At 36.2% G+C, this 22,115-nt stretch overlaps 2 protein-coding genes across 4 annotated transcripts in view; one reads left to right on the top strand and one right to left on the bottom strand.

The window, feature by feature from the left end:
• Nucleotides 1-12,147, bottom strand: part of tln2b (talin 2b) — a 183,966-nt gene extending 171,819 nt beyond the window's left edge. The window contains exon 1 of one of the 2 annotated variants that reach the window (XM_058766837.1): nucleotides 11,928-12,147. The gene's annotated coding sequence lies outside the window, so the exon portion shown is untranslated. The remainder of the gene's footprint in view (nucleotides 1-11,927) is intronic. The other variant, XM_058766836.1, reaches the window with a different exon arrangement.
• Nucleotides 11,508-19,688, top strand: c2cd4a (C2 calcium dependent domain containing 4A). Of its 2 annotated transcripts, XM_058766839.1 has the most exons (3): nucleotides 11,508-11,562; nucleotides 17,269-18,062; nucleotides 18,176-19,688. In XM_058766839.1, exon 3 carries the CDS (start codon nucleotides 18,207-18,209, stop codon nucleotides 19,569-19,571), a length of 1,365 nt encoding a protein of 454 aa, XP_058622822.1. In that variant the 5' UTR covers nucleotides 11,508-11,562; nucleotides 17,269-18,062; nucleotides 18,176-18,206; the 3' UTR covers nucleotides 19,572-19,688. The 2 variants fall into 2 exon arrangements, with proteins under 2 accessions (XP_058622822.1, XP_058622821.1); XM_058766838.1 differs by lacking the exon at nucleotides 11,508-11,562 and having other exon boundaries at nucleotides 16,276-18,062.
• Nucleotides 19,689-22,115: the final 2,427 nt, after the last annotated feature.

Below are 22,115 nucleotides of genomic sequence, written 5' to 3'. Positions count from 1 at the left end.
TCGTTCCAAATCGTTAAAACCTTCATTCATCTTCGAAACACAAATTAAGATATTTTTGATGAAATCCGAGAGCATTCTGACCCTCCATAGACAGCAATACAACTACCACTTTCAAGGCCCAGAAAGGTAGTAATGACATTGTTAAAATGCATCATGGTATTGTCGCGAATGAGCGCCGAAGTCTGATGTGGAAAAGGTGAAGAAATTGTCGAATAAAGTTGTTATTTTTGTTTTCTTTGTACACAAAAAGTATTCTCGAAAGCTTCATAAACTTACGGTTGAACCACTGTTGTCACATGAACTATTTTAACAATGTCCTTACTAACGTTCTGGGCCATGAGCGTGTCAGTTGCGTTGCTGTCTATTCAGGGTCAGAAAGCTCTTGGATTTCATCAAAAATATCTTAATTTGTGTTCCGAAGAAGAACGAAGGTTTTACGGGTTTGGAACGACATGAGGGTGAGTAATTAATGACAGAATTTTTGGGTGAACTAGGCCTATCCCTTTAAGGATGTTTGACCAGAATCATGTTGTGGAGTTTCATTTCCCCGGAAAATGTAAAAATCTGGCTATTTTTGCAATTCCGTACGGTGGTGGTGCAGTAATTATAAACCTCGTTTCTATGTAAACCAAAGAAAACTGAGGGTGGCTCTGTATCCAAACCACATTTGATGTATCAATTCAGTCAAGCTGTCAGTGGTGAGAGTTAATACGTTTAACCAAGAGAAACATGTAGGCTGCAAGATCTTACCAGTCACAGAGCTGATTTCTATCTTGAAGTCCACATGAGTCTTCAGCACATATAAATACAGCAGACGGTGATGATAATAATAGTAGTGAAACTGCAGCCCATTCAAAAGTAAACAGTAATATCTTTATCTTTGCCACTTTTGCCATCACCAACATGTTCTCTGCAATCATAATCACCTCGATCCTTATCATAATCAACATCTGTCAAACATCAACAGCAACAATCTTCTAACAACAAGTCTCCAGGGTAAAACTCCTGGCAACTGTACAAGCCTTCCAAAGTTGACCAAACAATGACTTCCATGACCGACCCATTTCCCAACACCCCATGCTCCCTGAGCAGTAACCCAGCAACAGATCCACAACACAGCTACAGAGATAGAGTCCCATCTAATCACAGAGCACCGCCCGAACCCTCGGACACACTCTGTTGGTCTTCCCTTTTATTTTGCTTCCGATCCCGTACGAGCCCCCTCGGAGTGTCCTCTGACTGTGAGGAGAGGTGAGAGGAAATGAGTGGAGAGCTGGAAAATGTGAATGAGGGGGAGAGAATCATTCCAACAATGAGACCCATAGAACCGCACCCCCCACCCCCCAGTGCCTTACACTTCTGCTGTGTTTAGTTCATCTGGAAAAACACTGGGAAAGAAAGGCAAAATGAGTGGAGGTGTGGTTCTGGAACTGCATAAGCACTCGTGGGAAAGATTCTGTCATCTTGACTTGAGCTGGCATGCCACTACCGCTAATGGTTTTAGAGTATAGCGCTGTAAATACGCTGACGTACCGTGCTTTCCGGCATTATTTATTCAATGGCACAATTTTCATCGATTGCACTTGATGTACTCATGCAAAATAGACCTAAATGCACAATACAACATTGTCCTCCGCTACCTTATACTACAAATCCACAGAGTACCAGGGCTGACAATAACACAATCCACACCCGAGACCTTTACAAGCAGGACCAGGCCAGACAAGAAACATTCAATGAGGACTCCTCACATGGACAAGCCCGATTAACGTTCCTCTATTCAAGCCAAACAGCCTCACTGGGAACAAAAGATACAGCACTACATTTCTTCCTTTTATCTGCTGGCCTGTGAATGAAAGAGCTAATTTTAACTGCTCTAACCATAGTCGACACTTATCCTTGCAATTAAAATTATTGAAGGAGCTCATAAATTAACTTTGTGTTAAAGACAACATGATTCACAATAAATAACACTTCCATAATGTGGAGTATTTCAGAGTGACACTGAATATCCACTAGAAATTTAATTAAGGGAGGACATTCATCCATGGAGATTTGATTGAAGTGTGAGAAATAGGCTATGATATTACTGATTAACATTATTTGGTAACACTTTAGTATAGGGACCAATTCTCACTATTAACTAGTTGCTTATTAGCACACCTATTATTAACATATTGGCTGTTTATTAGTACTTATAAAGCACATATTCTGCATGACCATATTCTAGCTATATCCCTAATCGTACCCAATACCTAAACTTAACAACTACCTTACTAACTACTGTATTAATAAGCAGCAAACTAGGTGTTTCTTGAGGCAAAAGTGATAGTTAATGGTTTGTTAATGGCGAGAATTGAACCTTAAAATAAAGTGTGAGACCTATTATTCTTTATGAGATTATGTTATTCCCCTGAAATAAAGTCTTAGTTATATCACCAGAAATGTTGTTAAGAAAGTATGTCAGGTACATTTTTGATTTTCTGTTCACCTATAAACAAAAATTCTGTCATCATTTACTCGCCCCCATGTCAATCCAAACTGTTTACACCTGGTCACTTCAGGTGTTTTGTCTAATTGGATAGCTATCCGATCGTGAAAAGACCAGGTGTAAATGCCCTCCGAAATGCATTCGAGACGGATATAAATCCGATCGCTCAAACCATTTCAGGAGGTGGTGTGGGCCGCATTCAGGATGAAACTGGATAAGTGTAAATGCATCTGGTTGTTGAAACCACATATGCAAATTTTATTCCTCCCAAAATGTTAAAATAATAAACGCGTTAGAGCGTACTATAGGCTATATGACATTATAGTCAGATATGACTGCACTAATGCAACACGCATCGCCACGGACGAGTAGCTGAGTATCTCTTCAGCAAACTGCCGCGCAAACTGCCGCGAATGAAACTGAGAGTAAGACACAGACGGTCAACACACATTCATCTTCATTAAAAGTAGTACGACAAACTTATCTTTCCAGTGCTGATGCCGTGCGCTCTCCTATTGCGGTCTTTGATCTTGAAATGAGCTGATAATTAATAAAATGCAGTGCTTCTCTTTTGATTTCGTTGATGTGAACTACGTTAAATTGAAATATAGCGCGGGAATTGAAGATCGGATTTATATCCGTTTTGCGACAACACATTTATGTGGCTAAGTGTAAATGGAAACGTTTTAACAAATCAGATAGATATGCGATAAGCGAAAACATATGCAATGACCAGGTGTAAACAGGCCCATGTCTTTCTTTTTACTGTGAAACACAAAAGGTGATATTTAAAAGAAAGTGTTTTTGCCCATTCAGTGAAATCCATCACAGATTCTGTTATAAAAGTTACCCTGGGGATGTAGATCGAAAAATCATAATAGACCAGTATGATGTTTGCTGGGTAACCTAGCCTATGAGTGGGATGGAGAACCCAAAGGTTTAACTAAAATTAAACAGTACAACCACAAAAAAACACCCACAGGTTCACGCTCATTTCTGGACAAACTCTACACTGATTTTCTCCACTGACAATGAGCCATGAACCTTTTTGTCTCCTGGTTCATCGACTAAACATTTCCTGAGGAATTCCAACCAGGCCTGTTATTCTTGGAGATGAAACAACTGCAACAACAGAAAGAGGGAAAGCACTTGCTAATTGATTTGCAGAGGGAAAGGAGTCGGTCTAGTTAATAAAAGACAGCTTATCGTTTAGGGCTCTTGAATCGTGTTAAAGGAAAGTTACCAGCTATTACAATGAATAACATTAAACTGGGCGACCATTACCCAGTTAAACTAACTTGCAAGAAACTTTATCTCTCCATCCATTGTATGTATAATGACTAGGCTTATTGTGCAGACAACACAAAGCTTTATCAGCTCAGTTCGGCTCAGTTCAGAGCTGCGGTATTTTGACTGAGTTGTCTTAATATGGTAAAAACATTAATTTACCAACCCAAAACACATCAAACTAAACTGATACTAAACCAAGCAAATCAACCACAGCTCATTAAGATGCAAACTAATTACTAAGAATCAGTTCCATAAGTGAAGTGAGTAAATTTTATTCAATTAGCCTAATGAACCATATGCAATAAACATTATAATCAAAAACCTCAGAAATCAGCTACGCAAAACGTCTCCCAACAGAAACCATTTTAATATGTTCAGTTTGGCTGCCAACTACTGTATATTGGTCTACCACCAGTATTTTTCCAGTTTCCCAAAGAACAATACTATGGGATATTTAAAAAAGAATTTTGCAAATCTGTTATTGAGCATTTGGGAGATTTATTCACCCCAAACTCGCCTTAATTTTTTTATGTATCTTTTTCTATGAAACATACAAGGAGACATTTTGCAGAATGTTCAAGCTGCTCTTTTCCATATAAAAGTAAACTGGGACCAGTGACTGTCAAGATCCATAAAGGACAAAAAAAGCATAAAAATATTCTTATGACTCATGAACTGCATGTTCTGAAGCAATACAATAGTGGAAGAGCATAATACTAACTTACTCAAAAACATCCCAAATATGGGCATCACAATCACTCATGAAACATGCAAGAAGCAAAATCAAAGTGGGATTTTGATGACCAATGTCTCCATTTTTGGATGAACTATACCAAGAACTATAAATAGGTGACTGATTATTTAATCCTGGACTGATATCCTTTAACGTATGGCATATTGTTAGGGCATCACAACGTCATTAGCACCTCCCTAATGCCAAAGGCCTAGAGGCCTATTTAAGAGTATTAGTTTAATCTTAAAATGCATATAGCCAGATTAGTCAACCATCCACAACAGTCAAATAACAATCTCCTGCCTTTTCACTATTTCAATTTTGGAGGACAGCCCAAATATCCCAAGACATAATGGCCCAATGTAATCCAAAGCCATTTGATAATGACCTCCTTAACAGCAGGCCTGTGATCCAACTAAAAAAAGAAACACATTCAGAAAGCATGATTTTAATTACACTCTCTGTGAATACATAGGGAGAATGTACAAGAGGTAAGCTGATATGACTCACATTAATTACCCAATCATATTACCTCATACTAGCTTCAGAGGAGCTCAGAATGAAGTTGGTTGCTGCTACAAGTTTTTCCAGCATCTTGAAAGTGCTGCTGTCACGGTACTTTGTCTCAATCAATCAATACATTATTAATGGGGCGCCACAGAATTCGTTAGTCAGATTAAAAGGAAATGCTCAGACTTAGCATTCATGCAACAGTTCTCTGAGCTCCTGAACATGAATAACACCCACTACATGAATCAAACCATTTCTAACATTCAGAAAGCTCTCTTTACTCAATTACCCATAATTCAAAGCATGAAGTCACTATATATATTGGGCAGTAAGCAAAACATAGCTGTTTTTAGCTTGTGCTTTTCTATCACAGTAAGAAACATGAGGAATCCTGATACTAGGGATACACAAAACATAATATTTTCAAAATCGACTAGCTGGTAGATTGTTTTGTATAATTATGCTAGTTTCAACCAGAATGGACCAGTTTATAAGGCTATGATTACATAAAACACATTCTTGCGTTCAAAAACTATTAGAGCGTAACAGTTTGGAACATAATTAAGGGATCTTGAGGCATGCTTTTTAAAGTTGGACTATTTTTAATTTGAGAAAGTATCAACTTCAACCTTAATGGTGATTAATGGCAAAAATAGCGACACCATCTGAATGTATACCTGGCCTGCAAGCCAATTCTTTTAAAGGGGACAAACTTAAAGACATAAAGGAGTTTTACTGTGTAACCTGTCTAAATGATAGCAAGCTATAATATTAAAACTAAAAATTTAAATACAAAAAATGACAAACTACTCTATATAGTGCCCTATGATTTCCGCAATGCAGAAAATGCGGACGGAATCGCTGAATCGAGTCATTAAAACAGATTTTATTATATAACGCGGAATGTCAAAGAATTTGACTAATTTTGAATGAATAAATCAATAATAGATCAGTACATTTAAATCAAAACGTATGTCTGTGAATATTAAGCAGAAAAATACAATTTAAATATGAATTCTGCATGTCTCTGCATGTGTGAATGAATGGTGCAGACTCACTATTTGGTTTACTACGCACAGACTGAAGCGTGCGTGACGTTCACAGCATTTTCAGCTTCTTCTGCCTCAATATATGAGTACATGAACACATAAACAATCTCTAGAACTGCTCTGAGAGTCACTTCAGGAGCATTTTTCCTTATCTTTTGAGAAGAACTAGGCCTATCGTCATATTCTTCTTCTTCTTGTTCAGTGGCCTTTCCTATCATCATATCATATGAAAACAGAAACTTAAAGGTCTTCACAGCAACCCGTCAAAATAAAAGTTTGGTTTAACTTGAAGAAACCGTGACAGAAATACATTACTTAATGTAATAATAGTACTACTACTACTAATAATAATAAAATTATTATTAAAAAATTATTTTTTAAGAGAATATTTACCAGAAAAATTATTTACTGGAATTTATTTAGCAGAAAAATGTAAATCCACAACACAGTATTTCTGAGTATTTCTTTTATAAAATCAATTAATTAGAGATGCTTTTTATTATTAAAATTTAATGAAACCGTTAAAATGGAATCCACAAAATTAATGGAAAACACTTAATGAGAATAAAACTAAAAAATAAGACAGACAGGGCCCTATCCTTCTCACTATTGGACTAGTCAGTTGTTGGACTATTAGCCTAGTCAATTAGTCAACTCTCATGAGATATTCTTGTACACTAGCACAGAAATTGCGGCATCTTGTCTGAAATATTTTTCTTTATTTGTTTCTTGGATCATCAAGAGTCAAAGCCAGCCTTCCTGGTATGAATTTACATTTTCCGCTGATTGTTTCTTCCCATTCCCCTCCATTTTATTCTCATTTTGTCCTCTGCGTGTGGTGTCACTGGTGCTGTAGATTTTATCAGATGTAGTTGGCAAGCAAAAAGCTGCATCCCAGATTGTGACACTTAGAGCGAGAGCTAATTATAACCTCACATATGGGATATACAGCCAGAGGAAAGCAGGTGTTAACTGTATTTTCTCCTTCCCGATGATATGGAAACTATTTTTTTTTAAGTTTCATAACTTGAATAAGATTTCAGTTTAATGCAAAGAGCATGACCAACCAGTAATTTCAAGCATGGTTTCATACATTTCACTTGGCAAATTTACCATTTTTTGAAAAACCAACACCAAGAATATGGATGTAATTGAATGATATACTCTAGACATGGAAAGTATTCATACAAGCAATTTTGAGAGATATAGGCTAAATAACAGGAAACTTTCCCCCAAGATATGGTTGATGCTCACTACATCTTTACATCACCCAGCTGAAAAAAAAAAAGAGGCTGAAAATAATCAATACACATAATAAGCAATAACCTTTACCATCAAGCTCTCTGTCCATTAATCATGCATTTTAATTCCCATCGTGCCCTTTCATCACAAAAACACACATCTTTTCTCTTGTGTCAAGTCAAGTCAGAGTACCAGAGGCCTTTTAACCAGTCAGACTTCATGAATCAGAAGGATGCAACCAAATTAGACTGTTGTTCCCAGAAATAATCTCATTCATGGATGAACTGACATTAAAATTAAGGCTGATGATACTGATAGGCTGATGATTATCTTCATGTTATGGCCAACTTTTTTGAATTTTTAATTCAAATACAATTAGAGTAAAAATACATGAAAAACTGAAATAATAATTTTAAAAGCTACAACTGCATTTAGGCATCACAATATTATAATATACTGTAAGAAAAATGGATAATCATTTTGAGATTTTCTAAAGATAACAATAGTTAACAGTTAACCAATTCAATTAACTTAATCTAGTTAGCACTAGATGATGGCAAAGGTCATCTAAATGTAAAAAACAGAGCATAAAGAATTAAATATGCAATATCATCTAATACAAACAAACAAATAAATAAAATTTGGGTAGGGTACAACGGGGCTAAAGGCCCCTTTGATATTAGTTTCCTCTAAACCACTAGATGGCACAAGAACGTGGTGTAACACTTTCCAAACCATCCGCTTTTCAAGATGCATGTGTATATTTGTCTGATCCTTGACGCGGGCAGCAGCGCAAAGTTGATTCTGTGCTTTCTGTTGTATGCACAACTTATGTTGTAGATTCAAGTAGCAAATGAGAATCGCTAAAATTAATGCATATATTTAAGACAAAGGTCTTCTTAACGATTTAAAGCAACAGTTTTTAAATAACGAAAGAATATGTAAAAGTATGGTATTTGGGTAAAAAGCGGCCCTGCTGTCAGGGCTAAAGGCGCACAGTAATTAACATAATAATTGGCATAATTTAGATGGCTGACTTTTCCATTTGTTGACATGACACATGGTTAGATTCAGATGGTAAATATCATATATTATGTTGGGTTTCCATATTAGAGATAATCACCATGTTTAGAATGAACCCATCAAATTTAAAAATATTAATCATATCATATAATAAAATATCATTTGTTGTTACTACTGTAAATCTGTATTCAATTATTATGGGATCTCCTTCAAAGCTTTCAGAATCTTTACTTTTTAAAATTATTTTGTTTCTGTATTTTAAAATATATTTTTTATATTAACATATTTTAATGACAGTATATTTATTGAACAAAAAATAATTATTTTATTTTTCAAAATAAGCAGAAAATAGTACAAATTTTGCTAAAGTAATTGTTTTGAACAAGTATTAACTTAGACATTATTAAAAAAACATTATTTTAGCTGAAGTATTTGTATCAATACCGTGTGCCTTTTGCCCCATGTGGGGTAAAAGGCCCACCTTGCAACCAAAATCATACAAGTCATTTATTTACAGTATTTTCACACAAAATATGTTGCTCCTTTAATGTTTAATACAACATTTTTTTTTTCCTGCAATTATTCATTTTAGGTGCAGGAAATAGCACATTTTTTCTTAAGGTGTGCCTTTAGTCACGTTGTACCCTATACCTTTTCTTTAAGAATCATTCACCAAATAAAAGCAAAAGAAAAAAAAAACAGTTCAAATCAGATAATATCTCAATAAATCCATTATTACTCAGAAATTCAGAAATTATGATCAATCAATCGTAAGATTTGATAGATAGATAGATAGATAGAGTCATGTGCAATAATAAAAATTCATTTATCTCCTTAAGAACAAAATATAATACTAAAAGGTCAGCAGCTTGACCTCATATGACTGTGACAAAGTCCAGCGCATACAGAAACATTCCTTTTTCCTGTCAAACAGCAGTGCTAATTTCCTTTTCCTTGCATAGTGACGACGGCCATTCTCAGTGTATCATCTAACACAGATTCAAAAATTTCCATGCAATTTATGCTAAATAAATGTGAACGTTAATGCATTTCAGGTCAACGCAAACCTGATCGTTTTTTACAAAGCAACTAAGCTGGTAGCAATAAGGGCATGATTGATTGACAGTGTTAATAGATTGTTAAAACTAGGTCAAAGTGCATATTATTTGTGTCACAGTCACTCTGCATGCGCCATCCTGCCTCATGTGACGCATGAGACGGTGGTGATGATGAAATGAAATGCACTTTCAATCATTCGGTTTACATTTAAACTCTATTGATCGTACCAAATGATCAAATCCAGATCTATTGAGCTGGCTTAAACTAATTTTGCCAAATAAGACAACATGATCATCTTTGCTAGTTCAGTCTCTTATGTATTGATATGCACTGCTCTAACATAACGTACATCCATATACTGTGAGCTGTATTTGAAGTACAGTACGAATTCCAAGGGGTGTGACACTGCACTGGAGGAAAACACGGATTTCTTCAAAGAGCCTGAACTGCCTTATATATGGATATGACTTCCACACAGTCCATATATCAATTTATGTGTGATTACCTAAGACAATAATCCATTTCAGGCTATTAACTGTGGAGAAGACTGCCATTAAAGTGCATATAGCGTGTGATGCTTTGATATTGCTTGCTGAAAAACAGATGTGCGTGTAACTCTAAAGCAAATATGACTACATTATGTTGTAGGCAAGAATGCATTTTGTAGTGAGGGTTCAATGCATCATCTTGTGATATATCTGTTACCTGCTTAGCTTTCCTGGCTTATCACAACAACGTTTGCTATGATGCTCTTGCAATCAAGAATTGGGCTAATATGATGGTTTAATGTAACGGCACGTACAATTAATCTACAAATTACCAAGAGCCATGTTCTTGATACAACATTATAGCTTCAAGACATGCATTTCATCAAGGATATTACATAAGAACAAAAAACAACTACGTTTGCAAAATATTTTGTTTTGTTTATTTTTATTTTTTTTGCCTGGTCCCTACCAAATTCACCATACATGTAGTCTCAACATGTAATGTCAATGTGAAAATGATCAAAGATGCGTTGATTTTGAATTCAACATGGCTGCCTGAAGATTGACAAATATTAAGGGCGTGGCCTATTTAACAAAAACATTTTTTTTTTAAATAATTTTGACATATGTGGACGTGTTGATCAAGCTTAAGTGGATTTTAAAAAATCGTAAAGTTTGTTGTACTGAATGTTTAGGGAAAAATGTGTAAAAATGTAACATAACATAACATAATGTAACATAATAGAAATATTTTTTTAAATAATATAAATTTTCCACAATACACATTGGGTTTTTATACATGAAAACATAAGAGTTGTCTTTTAAATTTGAGGATGGGGGTCCCTGGCATTAAGATGTTTTGGGGGTCTGTGACATCTAAAAGATTGAAACCCCTTGATTAAAGATAATAAAAATGAACGCTTTTAAATCCCAAACATAACTGCATTTACATCAAACAACACTACAATTATTTTTCAGGAATGCTCTTTAATAAAACCATACAGTATGTAGCCTATTTTAACATTTCTGTTATTCTCTTATTCAAATAACTTACATTTCACCCAATCAGTCAAATTCTGGGTTCCCTCCAAAATCATCTCACCCAATCAACACACTCATGAGATTTCGACTCATTATGAATCGAACGTTTTCGAATCAAACGGTTCTGTTAAACAAGTAGTTAACCCGGATCACTGCGACTCGATCATATTCGAAGAAAACGCACTGAATTCGAACAGAACGTAAGATTAACATAGGCTACTACACTTTGTATCTATATTATATACAGCAAAGATATGCCATAAATAAAAACACCAGTATGCTAAAGTCAGTCACGGTTCTGGGTTCAGTAAGTCATGAGTTGTTGACTCGAGAGGCGCTCGGACCGAATCATTCAGACCAGTTTTGTGAATCGGTTCATTGAACAGGTCCGAATAAAAAAAAAAACAAATACCAAAAAAAAAAAAAAAACGATTCGTTCACATCGCTACATTGAAGTCATTTGCAAACTGCTTGCGTTAGCACCTTGCATGTAAATAGGCCGTATATCATTTCCAAAGATATCCATCCATCATCCGTGAGAGGGAGGCTACGCGACCCCGATCCTCGATGTCAATACACCGTGGGACTTCATGCAACCCAAAATCAGCGTGACTTCCAACAATATATCCAGAAAAGGTAAAACTGTGTCAAGCAACTCTACATGCACTGAGAATAGCTAAAATTATCCTTGAATTTGCGAGAATAACATATTAACAATGCCAACAGGCGAAATTATGACAGATTATCAATATGCACGGTCAATCCACTCACATGCGAGAAAGAATAAATCAGTGGCTTCAAATTCACTGACAGATTGCAGAATTCAAACATCACGCTGCACGAGACTCAACACCGCCCATTCATTCGGCTCCATCATAACACGTCCACCATAAATCAACACCAAAGCGGCTTGAACTCCGAACGAAAGAGGAACTACACGTGCGATGCCTCAAAACGACTCATTTGCAAATAAGAAGAAGGAAAATATCAGGATTTCTTACCTGAAAGGCAGCCCGCGCTCTCGTGCGCGAGAGATGATTGAGTTGATTTAGAAGCAGCGCGAGCTGAGCTGCGGTCCTGCCTCTGGAACACGAAGCCCCGCCCCTCTTGTTACTAGGGTCCCCCATCGAGGCGATAGGATGTTGAGATAAGTCCTTCAGCTCAAGTGCGATTATTGAACGATTCGTTGCCTACTATCAGCGTTACACACCCAGATATTAAACTAAAGACATGCATGCATGCATCAGTGTGTGTATGCGAGCGCAACTTGTGTTGATCTCTAAACCTGGACCTTTAAATGTGCATAGTGAAGAAGCAGGAATAATAGTAGCTAATATAGTGGACAAAACCAAGGTATTCAAATTCATATGTGTGTGTGTTCATATATATAAACACACACACGCACTCAGTATATGTATATTAAAATATATAATTCAATGGTAGCAAATTAATAATCGTTGCATTTAAAAAAAAAAAATAGTTTACACAATATGTACCAAAAAAGTTTACACAATATATTTACACAGTTGTCAGTGAAATTTGAAATTGCAAAAATATTGCAAAATATCTTCCATTTCTGTTTTCAGTAGATGCTATTGATATTCTCAGAAAGGCCAAATATCAGTCCATCTGCACTAAATATATATTATAAATTAAATAAAAAAAAAAAAGTATTTTATTTTGTAGATGCTAAAATTAATACATAAAATGTACAATATAATTTATTGATAGCAAATTAGATATGTATAAAAAATTAGAAATATTTTACACAATATCTAAACACACAAAGAAAGAAAGAATCTACACTCGTGGAAATGATGCAAAAAATAATTTCCATTTCTGTTTTTAGCAGATCATGATTTTCTGAGAATGGCCAAAAACTAGACAAATATCATTCCATCTGCACCGAAATTCTCACTCAGAGATTGCTAGTAATTTTCACACATAATTACACTGGCAAGTAACACACTGAATTAAACATGACATTTTGAAGTATTTGAAATATTTGCTTTATTTATGCAACCTTAGAAAATCATGTTTTTACAGTGTATAGTATAAATCAAATTGTGTATTACTGATATTACGTGTTATTACCTACTGATACATTTTTTTTTAAAGAAGGCTCCATTACTGAGGCTAGATATGTCTAAGACAATATACATTGTGTCGGCCTGAGATAATCTACTTACGCATGCTTAATATTTAACTTAATATTTGAGTGTTGCTTTTACAACTTAAATGTAAAAAACAGGCTAGGCGTCAATTGTCCCTTTCAGAGAGATGCTCAGGTTCCGTATGTTAGTGATACTCAGAGAGAGCTGTCATCAAACATTTATAGGCCGGTCCCTGAAGACTTCACAGATGTCTGTCTGCAGTCTGTCTTGTACACAGTGTGACCTTTATTGCAGTGACTGGTCTGGGACGTTATGAAGTATGTATTGAGTATTTCTCCTGAAGCGTACAGTCATATATAAGCTCTGGTTTGGTTTCAGTTGGTCTTTCTTTGTGTGTGTGTGTGTGTGTGTGCGCACTGTAACTCATCTGGAACTGTGGCTGTAACTGATAGTGTTGTCGTGGTGATGGAGCTTGAACTGCTGCTTGTGTACATGATGAATATGCAAGCACCACTAATGAGGCTAATAGAGCAGAAAATTAGATGTATTATTAGAGGTTATGTACTGTCAAATGCAAAAAGAAAGAATTAAAAGGTGTGTGAGTAGTAATCACAGATGGACCAAAGGAAAACACCAAGAACTCTATTTTTACACCAATATATAACACGCATCTGTCACTGAATCAGTTGATAAAGGAGATTTTTTAAACGGTTCTAATTTGTTTAAATGTAAAAATAAAGTAATAAAACACACACATTCTTAAGTCTTATTTAATATTTATTGTCACATATTTATAATATTTTAAAATAGTATAATTTTTAAATTACTGAAATGAATATGTATATATATATATATATATATATAGATAGATAGATAGATAGATAGATAGATAGATAGATATATATAGATATAAAACATATATACATACATACATAACATATATTTACAAAATTTTAAAATTTAAATAAGTATGCACACAGACACACACATACACTTTAATATTTATTGTATTACATATATTTATATATTATTTGAAATGATTTCAATTAATTATGTTGCCTATACATACATAAAAATGTATGTATAGGCAAAAACATAGGCTAAAAACATACATATTCCCAATATATAGGGTACACACACATTTATTGTATTACATATACATGTTAAATACATATTATATTTATAATATTTTATTTATACAGATTTTATTTGAAATTATTAAAACTACATGTCACCTTTAGAAAATGTAGGAATATACACAAAAACACATAGACATCCTGCTAATATATAGTATGCTACTGTGTAATTACTGCTGTGTTTCTTTTGCTTAATATATTACGGATTAACCAAAACAAAGGAAATGTAAATAAAGAAGCAGTCATCACAGTCATCAGCTCAGTCAGCTTATCCCCATGCCCCTGTGACCTCCAAGTGTCATTTGACGGATAAGCTTTAGTCACATAACTAACAGAATGCTAACCTCTAGTGTTCACACTGAAAACTGCAGGGTTTAAACCTTGCCCTGTTTTTCATGCTATACAGATATACGGTTAGAGGCCCTCTTGTACTCTAATGGGTTACATTTATTTTATTTTATTTTATTTTTTTGAAGCAGTATAGTGAAATAGTTCTCAGGGTGGTATTTTGAGGTCGCATTTAAAGGTGACCCTAAAACACATGATGTTCATTACATGGTGGCCCATGATAATCATTAAAACCAGCTGCTGCTCCAAGTCAGGGACCCATTTAAAAGAATAAAAACAGGAGGAACGGTGACTGGTGTGTGGTGTACAAAAACGTAGCTTTTCTCAGAAGTACAATGTGATCTAAATGGTTGCATATATTAACGTGTGTATATATTAGTGCTGCCAAACAATTAATCATGATTAATCGCATCCAAAACAAAAGTTTTTGTTTACAAAATATATGTGTGTGTACTGTGTATATTTATTATGTATATATAAATACAAACACATGCATGTATATATTGAAGAAAAATATGTTTATATATAATATAAAATAATGTATAAATATATAAATGTATATACTGTACATGTAAATATTTTCAAAATATATACTGTGTGTGTGTGTGTGTGTGTGTTTATATATACATAATAAATATACACAGTACACATACATACATTATGTAAACAAAAACTTTTATTTTGGATGCGATTAATTGCGATTAATCGTTTGACAGCACTAGTGTGTGTGTGTGTGTGTGTGTGTGTATATATATATATATATATATATATATATATATAAATATATTAGGGGTGTCAACGTTAACGCGTTAACGCATGCGATTAATCTAAAAAAAATGTAACGCTTTAATATTTTTTTAACGCAAATGAATCGCTTGATAAGGTTTGACCCCAACTTCTTCCCGTCATCGCAGCGCGGAAGGTTATCTATCATTAGGGCCTTTCGCACTGCTTTAGTTCCAGAACTAAAAGTACAGTACTAAAGTACTGGAACGATTTTGTGCTAACTATTTCCCAGTACCATTTAAAGGGTTGCATTCGCACCGACAGTGGGTACTAAGAGGTGACGTAAGCTGGTCGATAGCGACGTCATTTGTTCGCAGCGTTCAACAACATAAACAAAGAAGAACAACGTTAACAACAGGAGGATGGAAGATTCTGTGATCGGAGCTGTTTTTTTGTTATGTCTCGCGGGTTTCACAATAATTTTCATAATGTCTTATGAAGCATGATGCTAATATTAGCTCTAATGCACCTGCAGAACAGGTCCAATTCTTCTTCATAATGCATTTTGTCATAATACTTCACATAAGGTCGCAAGAAAATGTTTTGTTGTATTTATGTAGAAATATTTTTGATAATAGTTGGGTAAATGTATACTGGGATTGAAGCGATGTGGCTTGGTAAACGTTTTATTGCCAGTATAAAGGCTGATAATGGCTGGATAAAAACAAAAGAATAATGATAAAAAGATAATGATTATGTCTGGCGGAAGTGTGAAAGGTTCTGTTTCCTTAAACTAGTTTGTCATGCATCTTTATTTCAACACATTTACAGGTAAATCCTAGTATTTTAAATTTGTGATTAATCATGATTAATCACAGTGCATGGCTATGATTAACGCAATTAAATTTTTTAATCGATTGACAGCACTAATATATATATATCATATCTTTGTAGTAGAATTCTGTTGTATGTAGTTAAAAATAAGAATTATTTATTTTCTTCAAAAATAACTATAAAAACCCTATAAAATAACTATAATTTACCACAAAGATTAACAGATTAGCAATTTTTTGATGCACTAAAATTGATTAATTTGAAAACTGGTTAAAGTTTGTTAAAATAGTTTCAAGATACTAATGCAGTGCTATCTTCAGTCAATTAAAGTGCAGTAATTTTAAGAAAATCCACCAAACTGGTGTGGGACCAGCAGGGGGTGACTTCTGCTGCGGTATATCACACAATCGTATTTATAAACCAATTATTTCCTGTACAGCTGTTCATAATCTCTAAATGACTTTCTAAGTGCTGTTTAAAAACTTTTATCAGCATTGAAGCACTTGTTTACTTCATGCTTTTCAAACATTAGAGTAAGCCTTTCCTGCTGTTAAAGGCCTTCAATATTACTCGGCGCGATCACAACAGTTCTTAGAAACCATCAGAGAGGCATCACCACACTCCAGGATCATTATGTTTATCCACGTCTCTGATTCTCTAAGGTTACTGCAATGCCCCCTTGAACTTTGACCATGAGCTAACAGTCAACAAAGACATAAATACCAAGAATGACGTCGTAGACAGCTGTCCAGTTTGAGAGAGATACTGTAAATAACCCATGTGAAAGTACATAACCTAATGCTAATTTTATCAAAACGAATATTTAGGAAATATCTGGTGAAATACGACTAATATGATATTGCAGAGATATGTGAGAATATTGAGTATAAGAGAACTATACAGCAAATCCAACATTCAAATTTTCAGAGCTGTTCTGTATCCTGCCACAAGAGGGCATCGTTGAAATGTCTGTATTTGTTATTCCCATCAATGCCTTGCAAAGGTAGCACTCTTTTATAGTTCTGCATTTTCTTGTATGTTTTCATGACCGTACGCATTGTTAAGTATTAAGCATATTCAGTGTAAGATTGTGCATGTAAACGTTTATTTTGTGTCTGAAAAAATGACTGATGTAAACAGTGTTGTCGCTATTCTTTGATTTATAAATGTTTCTGTTGTTTCAGCATTTGGACTAACCAACAGTTCAGCCGATATGAATATCTCTCTGAAAAAAAAAAAATAGCAAAAAGGCCAAAAAACATTTCATTATAAGCAACAATGTCTTACACCAGTCCTACAACCAGCAGAGCCCTTTCCATTAGAGTTTTATGTGACTATAGATTATTGTACCTAGATGGTAAATGAGTGTTTGCAAGCTCAGTAAATTTGCTTTAGACCTTAATGTTTGCTGACCTAGATATATCAAAGGCTGTATTCCGTCACTGGTATATCCAGTATTGACGTCTTTGCATCAAAAATGTCAGAGGCATTTGGATGTGCATCATTTTAAATCACTAACCTATAACCCACATCTAATATCACGATTCTCACACAGAGTAATGGAAAGTCAACCATGCACACATGCCTTTGTTTTATCAACCAAATGTGTTGGATTTCATTGCAATTTGCTTATCACACTGGCCTTTACCTTTCCCAGCGTTGGGTTGCTTAGATTAAAGTGTCGTGGCTTGCAAGTTTCTATAGGAACCAGTAGCCTTGTAAGAAGGGCAGCCCTCTCTTACCACTTGAGGGTGTGTTCGAATAGCCCTTCTCCCCGCCCACAGTGCCGCTCTCTATAAAAGGCCAAGAGCCCTTCACATGTGTCACAAAGACAAGCTGGTCTAACAGGAGAGCGTCTGAGCCTGCTGGTTAGAGAGACTCGGCTATCACCCTGAAGACCCTGTTTAATGCAGTGTGAAGAACAAAGCCCTGTCTGAACAGACGCTCAAGACCTCCTCTGGAGAACCAGGTGCACAAGGTAAGCAGCCTTCAAAATGTTTGATGAACTTTTGACATTTCAACTATTGCACAATTTTGGAATAAAACTAAATGGACAAGTATTTATAACTGCAGAACCTTCTACTTTTGCAGAGTTTCTACTCTGAGTCCAAACGGAATTTCAATGTGGGTGGTAGAGAAGATCCGAGTGTCCGTCGAAAGGACCAACCTGCCACTTCCCATAACGGAATACAGCTTCAAAATCGGTGACATCATGTTCGGAGACAAGTCATCCATTGACAAAGCCAAGAAAGTCTTGCTGTGTCCAAACATCATTACCCCGGACACTATCCCTGAGTTCTGCATTCCACCCAAGATCTCAACCCCAGTGGAGGGCAAGAGTATGGAGCAGGGGAGGCCGACTCCATGTATCCGAGTGTCTTTGTGTGACAAAGAAAGTCCAAAGAAGGAGGTCATTGCCCGAGAGCTTCCCAATAGCCATATAATCCAGGTGGAGAGTGTTGATGATGGGCCATTTGACAACGGCTGTAGTGATGAGGAAACCACCAATGCTGATCCTCAAAGCCAGGCTGCACTTTCCCTGCCCCACTTAGCTAAAGCTCAAACCTGCTACGGCTTTTGCACCTTGCTTGAAAGTCCCCACACCAGGAGAAAGGAGTCCCTCTTCCACAACGACCCCAACTCGAGTGGAATCCCCTTGGTTCTTCCCCGGAGTAGATCAAGCACTTGCTCCAAATCAGCTTCCCCCATCTTGCCATCTTCATCCTCCCCTTCTTCCTTCAGCCTGAATACTCTTGCTTCTAGACTTTCTCCAAAAGGCTTCACTTTGCACCGACAGGGAACTCTAGATAGCGATACCACTTCCTCAGCAGAGTCCTCCCCTTTCAGTTCTCCTCTCCTGAACAGATGCCCACCAAAACCTTCTCTCCTCAAAGCACTTAACCATGAGAAACTACTCTATCGCAACCTCCGGAAGGTTGCCATGTCCAGAAACAATTCCCTATCGACGGATGAGGGTAGCTCCACGGACAACAGCCCCAATATTATGAGGAGAGCATCCGAAGGCCTTGTTGAACCTCTCCCATGTGGGTTCGGCTTGGCGCCTCCAGCTATCTTCCCCATGGACTTGGTTCTGCACCGGGAGAGGGTGATGAAGGAGAATCTGGTGCCTGTAGGAAGGGACGGTACCTTGCGGCTGTCGGCGGAGTACTGTCCTGAAAACCAGAGACTGCGCGTCCGCCTCATAAGCGCGGAAGGCCTGTATGCTTTGTCGGTGGACCCTAAAAGCATTAACTGCAGCATCAGCCTCTCTCTCATGCCCGGAAAAGTCCAGAAACAGCGCAGCACAGTCATTAGGAAGAGCCGCAATCCGATCTTTAATGAGGACTTTTTCTTTGATGGTATATCGGAGGATGATCTCTGCCAGAGGTCGCTCCGATTCAAAGTCGTTAACAAGATGTCCAGCATGAAAAGAGACTATATTTTGGGCAACTGTGATCTTCCTCTCACTAGCATTGTCACATTATAAATCCAACAATTGATTAATTTATTTTGTGTGAGTGAGTGCGTGCGTGCGTGCATGTATTTGTATATATTATATGAAATGTTATTTATTGCCAAATCTGTTTATCTGCCAAAGACTTCTTTTTTATTAAACAACAAAAACTATATCAGTCTTGTGGTCTTTTGTTCTCGACGGGAAACATGATTTTACGTATTCAGTCAACAAATAATCTTTTATTCATGATGAGAACAGCTGTGACTGAATCAAAGCACGGCAGTCTTAAAAGCTTTCGTAATGGCCTCCATTTTTCCTTGTCTCATCTTGAGCGGCTTGATTGCCACTACAGTCTGACACGTAGCCGTTTACATGTAACAAGATTTTTAAATGCAATATACAAATTATGGAGAAATCACTAAACAGTCGCTCTTGCAGCAGGCAAATGAGGCTGCTGTTTTAACTATTACCTTAGCAAGATGTATCCAGTAAAGTTAATCAATGGCTTCCTTTTTTCCCCTCACAGAGGCATCTTTTTGGGATTAAAAATTAGTGGGTTGGATGTTAGTTGGGATTACAGTAGCAGCACCTTAACACCGTGGTTCCACATCGCTAAACTTAAAAGAGTGCTAGGCCATTTGAGACGTCAGTAAGACCTAAATGGTGGGGCTTACCATTCACTGATCTTTCATTGGAGGTGGTAAATAATAACAAGTCGCACTGATTGCAAAATAACTCACCTTCTCTGATTTCCTCTAAGCCTGTTGTTTCCTGCTGACCTTTGCAGGGATTATAAATACCAGGAGTAACTTGAGAAGGAGATGAGATGGCTCATTCTCATTAAACTAGCCATTTTTTTCTTTTTTTCAAACAGGCTTGCTGCCTAGGCCAAGGCTTGCCAGCTAGGCAAGCATTTATCATGAGTAGAAGGAAGGTTATGATTTTCCATGGATCAAAAATCAATTAGATTGATTTGAAAGATTGATTTTTGAGTATACTGATAAAAAAAAATAAAATAAAAAATAATTAGGTTTTGGGAGAAGAATAGTGGAATTCTTCCTCACACGCAGTTTGCACTTCAAAATGGCCCACTCAATTAAAACATAAATAGAATTACCATTCTAGTTAGCAGTCACAGAATATATCACATAAGAGACTCAGGAATAATAACTGTTTTTGTCAAACTCATCCATCTCTTATCATTTTACTTTAGTGTGCATATAAAGCACTCTTTCCTGCACAAAGCACTTTGATCACATAACACCCTGAAGCACATGGGTTTGTCATGTGCTTCGCCGGCAGAACTGTGCATTTATGCATGTGCTAGAATACTTGAAAAACCCACATACAGCCTGCTCTGGGTTATGTACGCTCTTATTCATGATATCAATATGCAGAAAGAGAGATTTTAGTGGAAATTAATGAAAGAGGGAAGTCAGACCTCTTAACATATACATAAAGAACATACGTATCAATAACCATGATAATATTCATAACATGCTTTTGAATCATTTCATTTAAACTAATCTAATGAAGAGTCATGTTTAGAAAGTAATTAATTACCAAATGTAACTCTATACATGATAAATATTGCACATGTTTTTGGATTGTTCACTTAAAATTATTTAATAAAATGTATTTAAAATGATTTTAAAATACCATTCTAAACTAGATTTTTATGTAGTTGCATGGCTGTTTTGGATGGTTGCTCTAGGTATAATTTGGGCACCTCTCTGAATGTATGTTTTAAGGCATAAGCATAAGGCATAAGCTATTTGCACTAAGTGTAAATGGCGATAGAGGCTATTTACACTAAATGCAAATAGCAATAGATGCTATTTACACTAAGTGAAAATAGCATATTTTCTTAGAAATATGCTATTTACACTAAGCGCAAATAGCTGTAGATTCTATTTACACTGTTAAAATAGCAGGATGTTCTGGTGTTTATACTACTTATTACAAATAGTGGAAATTATCTGCACCTCAGTATTGTAGTAAATTAGAAATCAGTATGCAATAATAATGTATTAAGTGTGAATCTCTCATTTTAATTAAAATTATTAAATGGATGCCACCTTATTGGGACAATAAAGCCTTCCCTATACCTACCTTAACCCTACCCGACACTTTATTTTTAACTTTTCGATAAATTTCTTTGCCTTTCAGATGTGATATGAGATTTCAATGGTGGATTCGAACTCGGGTCGATCGTGTCAAAATGACTACACTACACACTTTGAATGAATGAATGAATGAATGAGGCATTTATATAGTGCTTTAATGTGTATTGCAATACACCCAAAGCGCTTTACAATCATGGGGGGTCTCTCCTCAACCACCACCAGTGTGCAGCATCCACTTGGATGATGTGACGGCAGCCACAGGACAACGGAGCCAGTACGCTCACCACACACCAGCTACAGGTGGAGAGGAGAGAGAGATAGAGCCAATTCAGTGGATGGGGATTATTGGGAAGCCATGATTGACAAGGGCCAGTGGCGGGAATCTAGCCAGGACACCGGGGTTACACCCCTACTCTTTACGATGAGTGTCATGGGATTTTTAATGACC

This window comes from Onychostoma macrolepis, chromosome 25 (genome assembly GCF_012432095.1).
Source record: "Onychostoma macrolepis isolate SWU-2019 chromosome 25, ASM1243209v1, whole genome shotgun sequence".
Lineage (NCBI taxonomy): Eukaryota > Metazoa > Chordata > Actinopteri > Cypriniformes > Cyprinidae > Onychostoma > Onychostoma macrolepis.
This window is presented reverse-complemented; position numbering and strand designations above follow the sequence as displayed.